This window comes from Atractosteus spatula, chromosome 3 (assembly GCF_055471065.1).
Source record: "Atractosteus spatula isolate fAtrSpa1 chromosome 3, fAtrSpa1.hap1, whole genome shotgun sequence".
Taxonomy (NCBI): domain Eukaryota; kingdom Metazoa; phylum Chordata; class Actinopteri; order Semionotiformes; family Lepisosteidae; genus Atractosteus; species Atractosteus spatula.
In genome coordinates this window covers 18615559-18627653 of record NC_142708.1, presented here as the reverse complement: position 1 = coordinate 18627653, position 12095 = coordinate 18615559, and the positions used below count along the sequence as shown (strand labels likewise).

At 43.8% G+C, this 12095-nt stretch overlaps 1 protein-coding gene across 1 annotated transcript; it reads left to right on the top strand.

Moving 5' to 3' along the window:
- The first annotated feature begins 4066 nt into the window (after window positions 1–4066).
- Window positions 4067–12095, top strand: znf367 (zinc finger protein 367). The gene is made up of 5 exons (XM_088909991.1): window positions 4067–4670; window positions 6240–6390; window positions 6725–6844; window positions 6955–7093; window positions 8585–12095. Exons 1-5 carry the CDS (start codon window positions 4392–4394, stop codon window positions 8838–8840), a joined length of 945 nt encoding a protein of 314 aa, XP_088766117.1. The 5' UTR covers window positions 4067–4391; the 3' UTR covers window positions 8841–12095.

Below are 12095 nucleotides of genomic sequence, written 5' to 3'. Positions count from 1 at the left end.
AAGATCTCCAATTACTGCGCGTGCAAAACATTGCCCAGGACCGATTCGAGCAATATATGGAAAAGAATCCGACAAAAGTTTTAAAGGCAAAAGTAATGTCTACGCAATGTATCACGAAACATGATAAACACAAGAAAGAGAGGATATTAAAGGAAAGGGAGGAATGGCAGCTGTTTGATCCAAGAAAATACGTTAACCTGTTTCTTCCCTTGTATTTCTGTCGAATGATTTTCCTCAACACGGACTCGGCAGTTTGTTCCATACGCCTGCTGCTCTTTGTGTAGACAATGGTCTGCTGTTTTTATTCCTGAATAAACTAGATTTGCAGTTGTGCTGGTCTTGAAGGTTTTGAACCATAGCAGCTCGACTCAGTGGAGGTGCTGCATTATTAATTGTAGTGATTTGCGTGAATACATTTTTAAATGGGTACAAACTACTACATTTACTGTAAATGAACTAGTGTTGACCATTTTAGTATACAGCTTGATTTTAACTTATCCTTTTGCTAAACATCCCCCAAAAAATCTTGGAGAAAGCAGGAATGTAAGAAAACCTGTTATGTTATTAAAACTACCATGTCTAAATCTGCTTCTGTCTAAGCTGACTAGCTTGAACCTCCCAGACACCCAAAGAATAGTCATCGTTAAATATTTTTTATTTACCTTTCCTCAGTTTTCAAAGCCTGATTGAAATCTATTTTTATTGCTGTATGTATTTACTTTTGATTTATGAACGTAGTGAAGTGAGTCAGCAGCTTCTTTCATTTGACCCCACCTGTCACCTTATCGTAGGATGTGCTGTAGTATTTATTAAATCATTACCTACTTAGCAGAGGCACTAAAATACTGATAAGCATTCTTTTGGAGACAATTACAAATACATTAACTTCCTACCTTCTCCTTATCCATTATCAGACAATCAGTTACTTCTGCTGAGGGTTGCAATAGCCTGGAACCTATCCCAGCAGTACAGGGTCCAAACCTACACTACACCCTGGACAGCAAATCCATCCCAGTGCACACACATACATAAACACAAACACCAATTAAAATAGCCAATATTTCTTTTGGAAGCTGACAGGAAACCAGACTACCCAGAGAAGTAGTATGATGAAATACTACTAGGCAGTGCGGTGGCTCTGCGGCTAAGGGTCTGCGCCTGTGGCTGGAAGGTTGCTGGTTCATATCCTGTGGCCGGCAGAGGAATCCTACTTTGTTGGGCCCCTGAGCAAGGCCCTTAACCCTCACTGCTCCAGGGGTGCCCTATAAATGGCTGACCCTGCGCTCTGATCCCAAGCTTCTCTCCCTGTCTGTGTGTCTCATGGAGAGCAACTTGGGGTATGTGAAAAAAAGACAAAGTTCCTACTACAAGAAATTGTATATGGCCAAGAAAGTGATCTTATCTTATCTCTCTTTGAACATCGATAAAAGAGGAACGTGCAGGCTCCACACAGAAGGTACCCCAGTCCAGAATGAAACCCAGGACCCAAGAGCTGCATTGTAGCAATCCACTGTGCCACTTCACCGTCAACCATTTTATTTAACAACAACAACAATAATAATAAATCCTTACACTTATACAGCACTTTTCTGGACACTCACAGTGTTTTACAGGTAATGGGGACTCCCCTCTACCACCAGCAGTGTGTAGCCGCACCTGGCTGATGCGTCAGTACACACACCACACATCAGCTTACAGTGGGGAGGACAGAATGATGAAGCCAGTTCATAGATAAGGATTGGGAGGCCATAATTGGTAAAGGCCAAAGAGAAATTTAGCCAGTATGCCTACACTCTTTGAGAAACACCCCAGGATTTTTAATAACTACAAAGAGTCAGGACCTCAGTTTTCTATCTCCTCAAAGGAGGGTGCCTTTTTACAGTATAGTGTTCCCATCACTATACCAGGGCATTGAGACCCACACAGACCACAGGGTGAGCACCCCCTGCTCGCACCACTAACACCTCTTCCAGCCACAACCTTAGCTTTTTCCCCAGGAGTCTCCCATCCAGGAACTGACCAGGCTCACACCTGCTGAGCTTCAATGGGCTGCCAGTTGTGAGTTGCTGGGTGATATAGCTTCTGGCTCTTTATTTTCCCTAAATGTATTTTATGAAAGTATGTGACAGATCCCAGAATTGTGTGTACTCTGTACATTGAACATTGAATTGTATTGCCCATTGAACATTGCATTGTATTGCCCTAACAAAAGCGCACACGCTGTTCATGCTTTACTTTGTGTGTTATCTTTGGCATTATGTGGACTTCAAAAGCAATCACCACCAATGTTTACAGATTAGAGAGATTATGTTTATCAATATTTGTACATAGGCCTCCATCTCAATTGGTGCCAATGGCCATATTGTGACAACATGATTTAGTTTAATCTCATTACTCGAGCTTTAAAAAACACATTCAAAAAATGGTTGATGAAAAAAGCAAGAAATATAGATTGTATGAATCAGTATGTGTTTATTGGATCTGTTTAAATATCTGCATGTAACTCAAAAAGTGATATAACAATTGTTATTTCATAGCATTTATATCTTAATTTTTTTGTAAGAAAAGAAAACAATATGTTTAAATGACCGCTCAAATCGGAAATGAAAATAGAATTTCTAAAAAAATTATGAAAACATTTTCCCCATGTGGTCTTCATTCATCTGATATATAGTGCTATATAGCACACCTGCTCACACAAGAGAGAGAACAATTATCTCCTAGGTTGACAACTGACTTAAACTTGAGATGTTCTCTTCAGCAAAACGTGAAGCATTTGTCACCATTGTAAATGTGACAGTTTAATACAAAAACTTAAAAATCACCCTAAAGCCAACAGGATAATAATATATGATTCATGCTTGCTGTACTTTTTTACTGTTTGATAACAATGTGTTTGAGTTTTAATGTTCCAGTTGTATGCATGAAAGTGTTCATGACGCTTAAATGCATGCTTATGAAAGATTTCATGCATAAAAACAGGAAGTTGAAGATGTAGATCTTATGAATAGCATGTGGGTAGTTCCTCAGTGGCCCGTATCTTGTTATACTTAATGTTAAAAGCAGGGGGCACACCCCAGTTGACTCTTGAGTATTTATTTATTATGGGAGGCTTAGCATGATATCAAATCAGTTTTATAGGTCAGAGGGTGAAGGTAACGTTTGTGTGCTGAAAGTAGAGCCTCTAACATCTTACAATCTCACTCCGGCTGTAGATTCAGAAACTTATCTAAAAGATATGCAGTACCTTTAACAAAACTCCGCATATAAACTGAATACGAACGTTATAAGGTGTTTTATTTGTCAAGGTTTTGCCAATGATCTTGTCTTGTATACTTTGAGAAGCCATTTGCTACAACACGACCAAATGCTGCTGTTTTTAAAACGATATTGTTTTGTAAAGCCAAATATACACGCATTAAAATTATTGTGGCAGTGTGATTATGTCTACAACGTCTGGAGACGGGAATTCTAGCCCTAGCGGTGTTCATTTTGAGATTCTGTTTCTGTTTTCTCACCGTCGCTCTCTTTTCTTTCGCTATCGCCGGGTTTGTGCGGTTTGGTTACATAACCAACCTCACACCCAGAGCATCGCCTACTTTCCCTTTAAATCGCCCAAAACAATAAACAGACGTTACAATGCGCGCGGGAGAGACTTTGATCGGAAACCGGCCAATCAGAGGCGGGGAAATAACCGGCGCCCATTGGCCGATTGATCCACGGGGGGACCGCCTTTTCGTGCGCGACGCGGCGATTGGTCGAGACCGACGCTGTCCGCGGAGAGCGCGGTTAGAAATGTTCAAAAATGATTGGATTAGCCCTCTGAATCGACCTCCACAAGGATTGTTCTTCCAGCGCTGTCATGGGATAGCCATTGGTTACACTGTTGCAGCGCCTTCGTCCTTTTTTACTAGTCCGACTTCTGCTATAGGCTCGTTTCGCCCGGCAAGAGGGAGACGTCAGACGCAGCACAACACATCCTCCTACACGATTCGTCCCTGAAACGCCCAGGCGCGAATTGTAACGCGGGAAAAGTTTTAGGAGGTCGAGTTGCTTTTTTGTGATTACAGTCTTGAGTGCGGAGCTCCGGGGCTGATCACACGGAGGCATTACTTTGTGTTTGCGCAAGACTCGAAATAGCGGGGCTGTTGGGGTTTTTTTTGTGGGGGGAAATGCTGGAAATCTTCAAGCCTGATTAGGAAATCGGAGTTTGCCGGTCACCGTTCTTTCTTCCTGCAAAGTAAAAGAATATTTTAATTGAATCATCTGTTCGTTTTTTTTTAGACCGTTGTCTTGGATTTTGTACTTCTTACAAAGGTTTCCCCATTCCTAACTGGGAGTAAAGCATTTACATTGCAGTATTTTAACGTTTCTTTTTCTATCTTTTAACCATGGCTGAAAGCAAACAGCCCCCAGTGATTTTCTGCAACGATTCTCCAAAAAGGGTGCTAGTGTCTGTGATTAAAACTACTCCGATTAAACCCAAGAAGATGGAATCTCTGATGCCGACGAGCCCGGGATTCAGTGATTTCATGGTGTACCCGTGGAGATGGGGAGAAAACGCCCATAATGTCACGCTGAGCCCCGGACCCGTGAATGGAGCCGCCTCCCCTACAGGGAGCAACACGGGCGGCGAGGGCGACCCCGCTGCGAGCCCGGAGCATCTGAGGGTAAGATCGCGCACATGGCGGCTGACTGAGGCGCAGTGCACTTTGCTCAGCCCCCCGGTCGTAAACTGCTACAAGTGGGATTGAGCCGCGGTTGGTCGGGTTTCCAGATTAAAGAGCCGGTTGCTATCAATGATGCTTGTGAATATTACAGGCGGTTTTATGGTGCGATCATAGTTTTACGTGACTGTAAAATATTCTACCACCTTAAGAATGGGGGTAAATGACAGCAAAAAGTTTGTTTTCTTCTTTTCAGACCGTTTAGGAAGCTGAACGCTGCCTTCTGGCGTCTCACTTTAACATATCGTCTTTGGCGTTAACTATGTAGGTCTTATTACGACTCTCTCGCGTAAAAGTTAAGGTAGTGGTTGCTGTTTTTTTTTTTTTAAACGATGTGCCTGCCCTGGTCGTGAGCGCGGCGATGAAAAGCAAACGGCGTTTGCAGGGGTTTAAGAAAAGGAAAGCCCCCCTTTTGCCCGCGCTCTTTGTGTGCCTTGATGGATTTTAAAGAGAACCACTTCCTACAGTAGCAGCTGCTGACAATCGCGGTGACGTCAGCGGCGCGCGCCAAAAATCCCCCCCCTCCCAATCCGCTGTTACCGGGAGACGGACCCAAGCGCGAGGAAGTCCAGCCGCCGCGCTGCACGTCCCGGCGATCTCGCTGTGGACCCCAGGCAGACTGGCCACAGCGCGACTGCGGTCTTAACACTGTTGCAAAAAAAAAAAACAACAAGCAACAACCGGTGCGACCGCTTTGAAAAGTCCCCAAAAAAACTTTTAAGGGTTGTAGTCGCCCGTCAACGTGTCCCCATTTGCACTCGGAAAATGACACTCAGTGTTAGAAAGCTGAACTCTTGCAATGCAGTTCCAGCAGTTGGAATGAATGTTTTTGTAACCTTGCCGGGGGGCAGGTTTCAATTTGGAGACTGCACCAAATATCCCGGGTTAGAATGAACCCGGTCTGCTGTAAATATTCACGTGTGACTTTAAAGGCGGCAGAACACTTGTTAAGTCTTGGGTTTTTTTGTGCTCTGTGGTATTCGGGTTACGTTCTGTCACCGTTTGCGGTTTGTTAACAGATGAGATTATTAAACATCTGCATTTGGCTTGGTCGTGCGGTCTGGTAGGAGCCCTGAAGAAGCTGAATCAGGGTTCTAGGGTAGCAAGGTTTTATCTCTTTAAATCGCTAGCTGCTGAGATCGCTGCAGACGGCATGCAAAATAAGATTAAATCGATTAAGGTTCAAATTTGTTCCGCATGAAAAGCTTTTAGAATTCGTGGCGACCTCGGTAAACTGCTTGATTCTGGACCCTGAGGACCAGAACTGGTTAATCCCTGTTAAAAGGTCAAATTGTCACTCAGTGTGGCGCTAGTTGTATGGCTATGGCGTTAAGCAACGTCGTTTCACCTATAATCTGTTATTTTCCAAACTGATTCCTGACTTGTAAAACGACTGTTAAGAGTAAATTTAGAGGGCAAGAAATGTTTTCGTGATTTTGCTTTCCTGTCCTGTCCTCTTCCTCCTCCCTGCGAGCGCCTAGCCTGGACTGAATGATCGCCTTCCTATTTCAGGATGGGATTAGACGCGGCCGCCCGAGAGCGGACACCGTCCGAGAGCTGATCAACGAAGGCGAGAACTCCTCCAGCCGCATCCGCTGCAACATCTGCAACCGCGTCTTCCCGCGGGAGAAGTCGCTGCAGGCGCACAAGAGGACGCACACTGGTGAGCGGCCCCCTTTCCATCATAAATGGGGCGGCCTTGCTTAGACGTTTTGGCAGTTAAATTTGTTCTTCCAGTCCACAAGGTCGCCCGAAGGCCTTGGCTTGAAAGTGCGAACGGAATGTGTTTTCACCACATGGCTCTGGGGTGTAGTTTGTGTTTAAAAGTCCGTGCTCCCTAATCACTCGATGGAGATGGAGGGGTAAAACGAAATTCCAGAGTGTTTTTTGTTTTCTTGTAGATATTGATAGAAAAGCAGGCTGAGGAAGAGCACCTGTTGAGCTGGAAGCTCAGGATATTTAATCATTCTAATGTTGTTGTTGTTTATTTTCCTCAGGAGAGAGGCCTTACCTGTGCGATTTTCCAGACTGTGGCAAGGCCTTCGTCCAGAGCGGCCAACTGAAGACGCACCAGCGCCTGCATACAGGAGAGAAACCCTTCGTCTGCTCGGAGAAGGGTGGGTTCTTGGCTCATGCAGTTCACAAGTCAGGATGAGGGGAAACTCGTGAGCTGTGCAGCAGATCGTACCATTGCCCATCACTAAACCTGCCGAACCTCTTCCTTCAGGCTGCGGGAGTCGCTTCACCCATGCCAACCGGCACTGCACCAAGCACCCTTACGCAAGGCTGAGGAGAGAGGAGCCCACTGGGGGGCAGGGCAAGTCCCAGGCTGCCGATAACAAGGCTGTGGCTGAGTGGCTGGCCAAGTGAGTGCTGCTTCTTGTGTGTGTGTTTCTGTGAAGGTACTTGTGTGCAGAGCTTCCAGAGAGCCTTAAGAACTGTGTGAATGTGCACCAGTTCTATCTAGGAAATGACTTTGGTAAATTTATCAAAAGGTTGAAGATTCGTCCTCAATAGGAGGAAAGTCACAGGCTAGTGACATGTCTGCCCAGCATAGGAAACCACACACTCTTCTGTACACCTGTATCTGTGCCACATGCTTTGCACTAAGTTGCCGATCCCATCTTATGAGATTCTGTCCTGTTCCTCTTGTAGAGCCTGAACAAATATGTGCCGGTTCACTGGTCTCTGAGCCCCAGATAACGTCGCCCATCTCATTCCACACATGTTCAAGAGGGCTTAAGTCAGTAAAGTAGGGCCTCCGTAGCACGATTAGCTGTCTCGTCTTGTCTCGGCAGCGAGTGAAGTCCTAGGACTTGATCGTTGTCGTGCCATGCAGTCTGGTTAGGCGTGTCCTACACAATTAACATATCGTGGTGCAGCACACTTGCTGATGTCCATCAGGGCAGTCTACACACAGAAAAGAGTGTTCACAAAAGAGGACCTGGCTCCATTGTTGTCACGTCCACTGGTGGTTCCCAGCTTCCAACACACAAATGGCACAAAGCCATTGTTCTCTTGACAAGACCCACATATTGGTTGGTTTCCATTAATTTACAATTCCAGCTTGTTAACTGTGTTCACCAAATCAGTCCTTGTTGAGGCAATTCACTGCTTGTGCAAAGGTCAAAGTTACTAGTTTGGATCAGTCAGTTGTAAAAGATAGTCCATCTTAAAAACGTGTTATCAGTACTCAATAAGCAACATTGTTTTACCTATTTGTACAAGATAAGGTTTATTTTGATGCTTTGTATTGGATTGTAATATTGTGCCCACAAAACTATGAAACAGGCCTTTGGGACCACTGCCTAGGTGGTTTGTTTTGGGACCTTTTTTGCCTTGTGACAATTTTTTGGGTGTGTGTGTGTGAACCAGGTGTGTGGCATCTTCTGAATATAGGTGAAAGTCGAGTTCCAGGCTTTAGATTCCTTTTCACACAGTACAGAATAGTGAAATTTAATAGGTGGTGCTGACCAGCATTGAAGCCTAACCATGTGTGGCATTGTGGAAGTAGCTGTATAATTCAGAAACTTTATTCCTGCAGTATATAAAATTGAACCTGAAGTTTCTAAACTAACACCAGGTCGGCTTTTTTTTTTTTTGTTGATTGAGAAGAGCTGAATTTGGGTCAATAGAAGACTGGTAATCTGAGTACACATGTGTGCTGGGAGAAGGGAGGAGAAAAGGGCAGTTTTTGGCAGTCGAAAGCTTGTCCTCAGACACCACACACTGGGGATTTACTGGGGATTCCCATCGCCTTTCCCTGCCTCTGACACTGAAGCTGCTCTTCCAAGACTTCATTCCTTCAGGTCCCGCTCCTGTGCCCGCACGCTGACGCTCTCTCTCCCACCCCCCAGGTACTGGCAGACCCGGGAGCAGCGCGCCCCCCTGCCCTCCAAGGGCAAGGGCCTGCCGAAGGAGGAGCGCGACCAGGAGCAGCAGGACCCGCTGGAGTACCTGCAGTCCGACGACGACGAGGAGGAGGAGGAGGCGGAGGAGGAGAAGGGCGGCAGCGGCGCGGCGCGGCGCCGCCTGCAGGAGCAGAGGGAGCGCCTTCATGGGGCCCTGGCGCTCATCGAGCTGGCCAACCTGTCGTCCCAGCTCCGCCCGTAGACGGTGCAGGCCCGCTCCGCCCTCCCGCCGTTAGCTCGTGGGCTCGGCACTAGCTAAAGCACCTTACTGCTTACTTTTTAGGCTGCTATTATGTAGATTTTTATATAATATGAAGAATGTTGTTTCTGGTCTTTCGAAGATTGGAGGCAAAGGTTTTTTTGCACTTTTTGTTTTCGTTTGGTAACGAGTTTTCAAAGTGGAATATATTGTAAATACGTGGGTTTAGTCATGGCGGACTGCGCAATACAGGGTGCGTACGCGTCGGCAGAAGTGAACTGTAGGCTAAGCCACGGCTGTTGCAAGCCTAATTCGAGGCGCCCGCGGGGGCTCGTCTCCGAGCGCCGAGTGCTGTCGGAGATGCCGCGTTGTAGGAGATCTGCTAGTGACCACGGGGCTCCCATGTGGCGTGTTTGGATTTTCCGTGTTCGGTTCCCAGCGGTTGTTGGGATGCCTTTAAGTGTTAGTGAAATTATCTTTTAAATTAAAAGACAGACCAGCCTGACATCCCAAACCAGGGCCTTGGTGTCCCAGCCGAGGCAGAAAGAAGAACAATGTTTTTCTGCTCACATTTAAGCCATAATTCCTCATCGGTCCTGTCGGTGCATAGCAGCATCTATAACCCTTATTTATTGCTTGGTGTTTGCTGTGTGATCACAGGAGTCCTCCACTTAACCTGTATTTTGTGAGGTAACCTCGTCCTCAATTGACTGTTGGAAATGCCATTGCTGGACAGTACTATTACCTGGAGACAAGTGTTCCAGAAATTGAAGAGCTAGGGTTTATTCAAGCTGTCCTTAAGGACGTTCCTGGAAGTTGGCTCACTCTTGTCTTTGTCTGGAAACTTGTATAATATACTGTCAGCAATCTGACTCCCCAAATGAGCACTTAAGCCTCAGGCGCAGTTCTAAATCCAAAGTAACTTGGAGTCAGTACCTGGCACTCCATTGAATCCTTTATTCCAGCACTGAACACATTCAGGCTCGTGAAAGACGATGAGAACCTCTTTGGCTGAAACACAAGCACCTTTACTTGTAATTTGGATGTTAATTGTTGCAAGAACCTGTACATTTCTAATTTATTTTAAAAAAACCTAACCATTTATGTTAAATGACCTTTTTTCAAATTTTAATGTTTTAGAATCATAGAACTTAAACTAAGATAAATATAAATTATTTTGTGTAAAAAAAAGTTTATGGTTTAATGAACCTTCCTTGTGTTAATCAGGTTTCCTGAGCACCTTAATAATCCTTTTAATAATTTTCCTTTCTGTAGTGTAAATTAGTAGTCTGTTATTCATTTTTGGAATCTGTTTTTAAATTAATTTTTCTGATGGCTCATAATTTGAAAATTGTGAAGATAGAAGGTGTAATAAAATGAACCCTTTGCCTTGGCTTGATCAGCAGCAGTAACATTGATAGAAACGTGAAAATGATCCAAAGATTGTTACATAGTGGGTTATGCTGCATCCATTACCACCTGCACAAAATCTTTGAACTTCAGTGTAAAGAGTACATTTGTGTCAGTGGTTGAACGCTAGAAGATGGTGTTCTGAAGCACTTGCCTTCACTAGCACTTTGTTACAAGTCCTGTTTGTCTGCTCGGTTAGACACGCAACAGGCAATAGAAATATTCTCATCAGTATTTGTCCAAGAAATTAGGCTTGCAAAGTCGTCAGGCTATAGGATGAAGGTATCGGTATGAACCCTGTAATGAGAATGGCACTTGTTTATATTGTTAATAATAAAAGGTATAATTTGGTGGTGGTGTTTAGTTGTCAGAAAGATAGAACTTTTGTTTTGCAACACTAAATAGTCGAAGTATTGCTTTGTAGAGTGTATTTAAAAATGTTTAGGCTTTTATATGTATTCGATAAAGCTACAGCTTTTTGTTGCAATATTTGAATTGCCTTTCTTAATATATTGCTAAGAGTGTTTGCTTTACTATCTTCTGAGTTGCATTGAGAACATGGCACTGATTTGGCAGTTTTGTTTTTTGGCTTCATTTTCTAAATTTGAAAATAACCTTTTTAACCATAGTATGTTTTTGGGGGTTTTGTGTTGGTATCAAAATGTAAACTGGAAGGGAGGTTCTTTTATCTCTGCCATATGAAGACTCTACCCGTGTCTGAAATATTTTAAAATTATTCTTCTATCCTTGGTAAAACCAAGGTCCGGTCAGTTCTGGCTGGTTCTGATTATTTGCAATCTAATTGGGCCTTTTAAAGGTTTTACCTCCTTTTCAGAACCTACCAATTGGACTACTTTGTCTGTTGATTTGCATCCACACATTAAGAAATGCCTACTGGAGTGTAACACAATAATTGGAAAGCCTTTGCTGTAGGATGATGGGTATTAGACATCTGATCCTGTATTGAGTTTAGAGCAATGCAAAGCTCTTGAGTAAAAGTGCAGTTTGGAAGTTGCAGAACTAGAGCTATATATACAGTGGTGTGAAAAAGTGTTTGCCCCCTTCCTGATTTCTTATTTTTTTTGCATGTTTGTCACACTGAAATGTTTCAGATCATCAAACAAATTGAAATATTAGACAAAGATAACACAAGTAAACACAAAATGCAGTTTTTAAATGAAGGTTTTTATTATTAAGGGGAAAAAAAAATCCAAACCTACATGGCCCTGTGTGAAAAAATGATTGCCCCCTAAACCTAATAACTGGTTGGGCCACCCTTAGCAGCAACAACTGCAATCAAGCGTTTGCGATAACTGGCAATGAGTCTTTTACAGCGCTGTGGAGGAATTTTGGCCCACTCATCTTTGCAGAAGTGTTGTAATTCAGCCACATTGGAGGGTTTTCGAGCCTTAACCGCTTTTTTAAGGTCATGCCACAACATCTCAATCGGATTCAGGTCAGGACTTTGAAAATAAGAAATCCTGAAGGGGGCAAACACTTTTTCACACCACTGTATATTAATTTTAAATAGAGCTAGTTTCATGGACTCTTAACAAAGATGAGGAACCTAAGCAGTTCCGATTGTACTGAAGTGACGTTTTCTTCCTTCTGTCTTTTCCAGAACTTTTTATCCTTCAGGTTTAGCTCTTTGGTTTGTGTCTTTGTACACATTCCAGATGGCCTATTGAGATTGATGTACAATTTCTGGGGTAGAACACTCATAAAGTGTGTACCATCACCATCCCACAAAATGCTCTCAAATGAAAGAGAGCCTCTAACACTTTGCTTTTACTCAACAATACAATACCATGGTTGAAGCTGCTGTGCAAAAAAAAAAAACCCAAAAAA

Bases quoted from the DNA above. Each gene is read 5' to 3' on its own strand.
- znf367 (XM_088909991.1), top strand. From the start codon at position 4,392: ATGGCTGAAAGCAAACAGCCCCCAGTGATTTTCTGCAACGATTCTCCA. The intron at 6,391-6,724 runs GTGAGCGGCCCC...TATTTTCCTCAG, and splicing joins GCACAAGAGGACGCACACTG to GAGAGAGGCCTTACCTGTGC. The intron at 6,845-6,954 runs GTGGGTTCTTGG...CTCTTCCTTCAG, and splicing joins CTTCGTCTGCTCGGAGAAGG to GCTGCGGGAGTCGCTTCACC.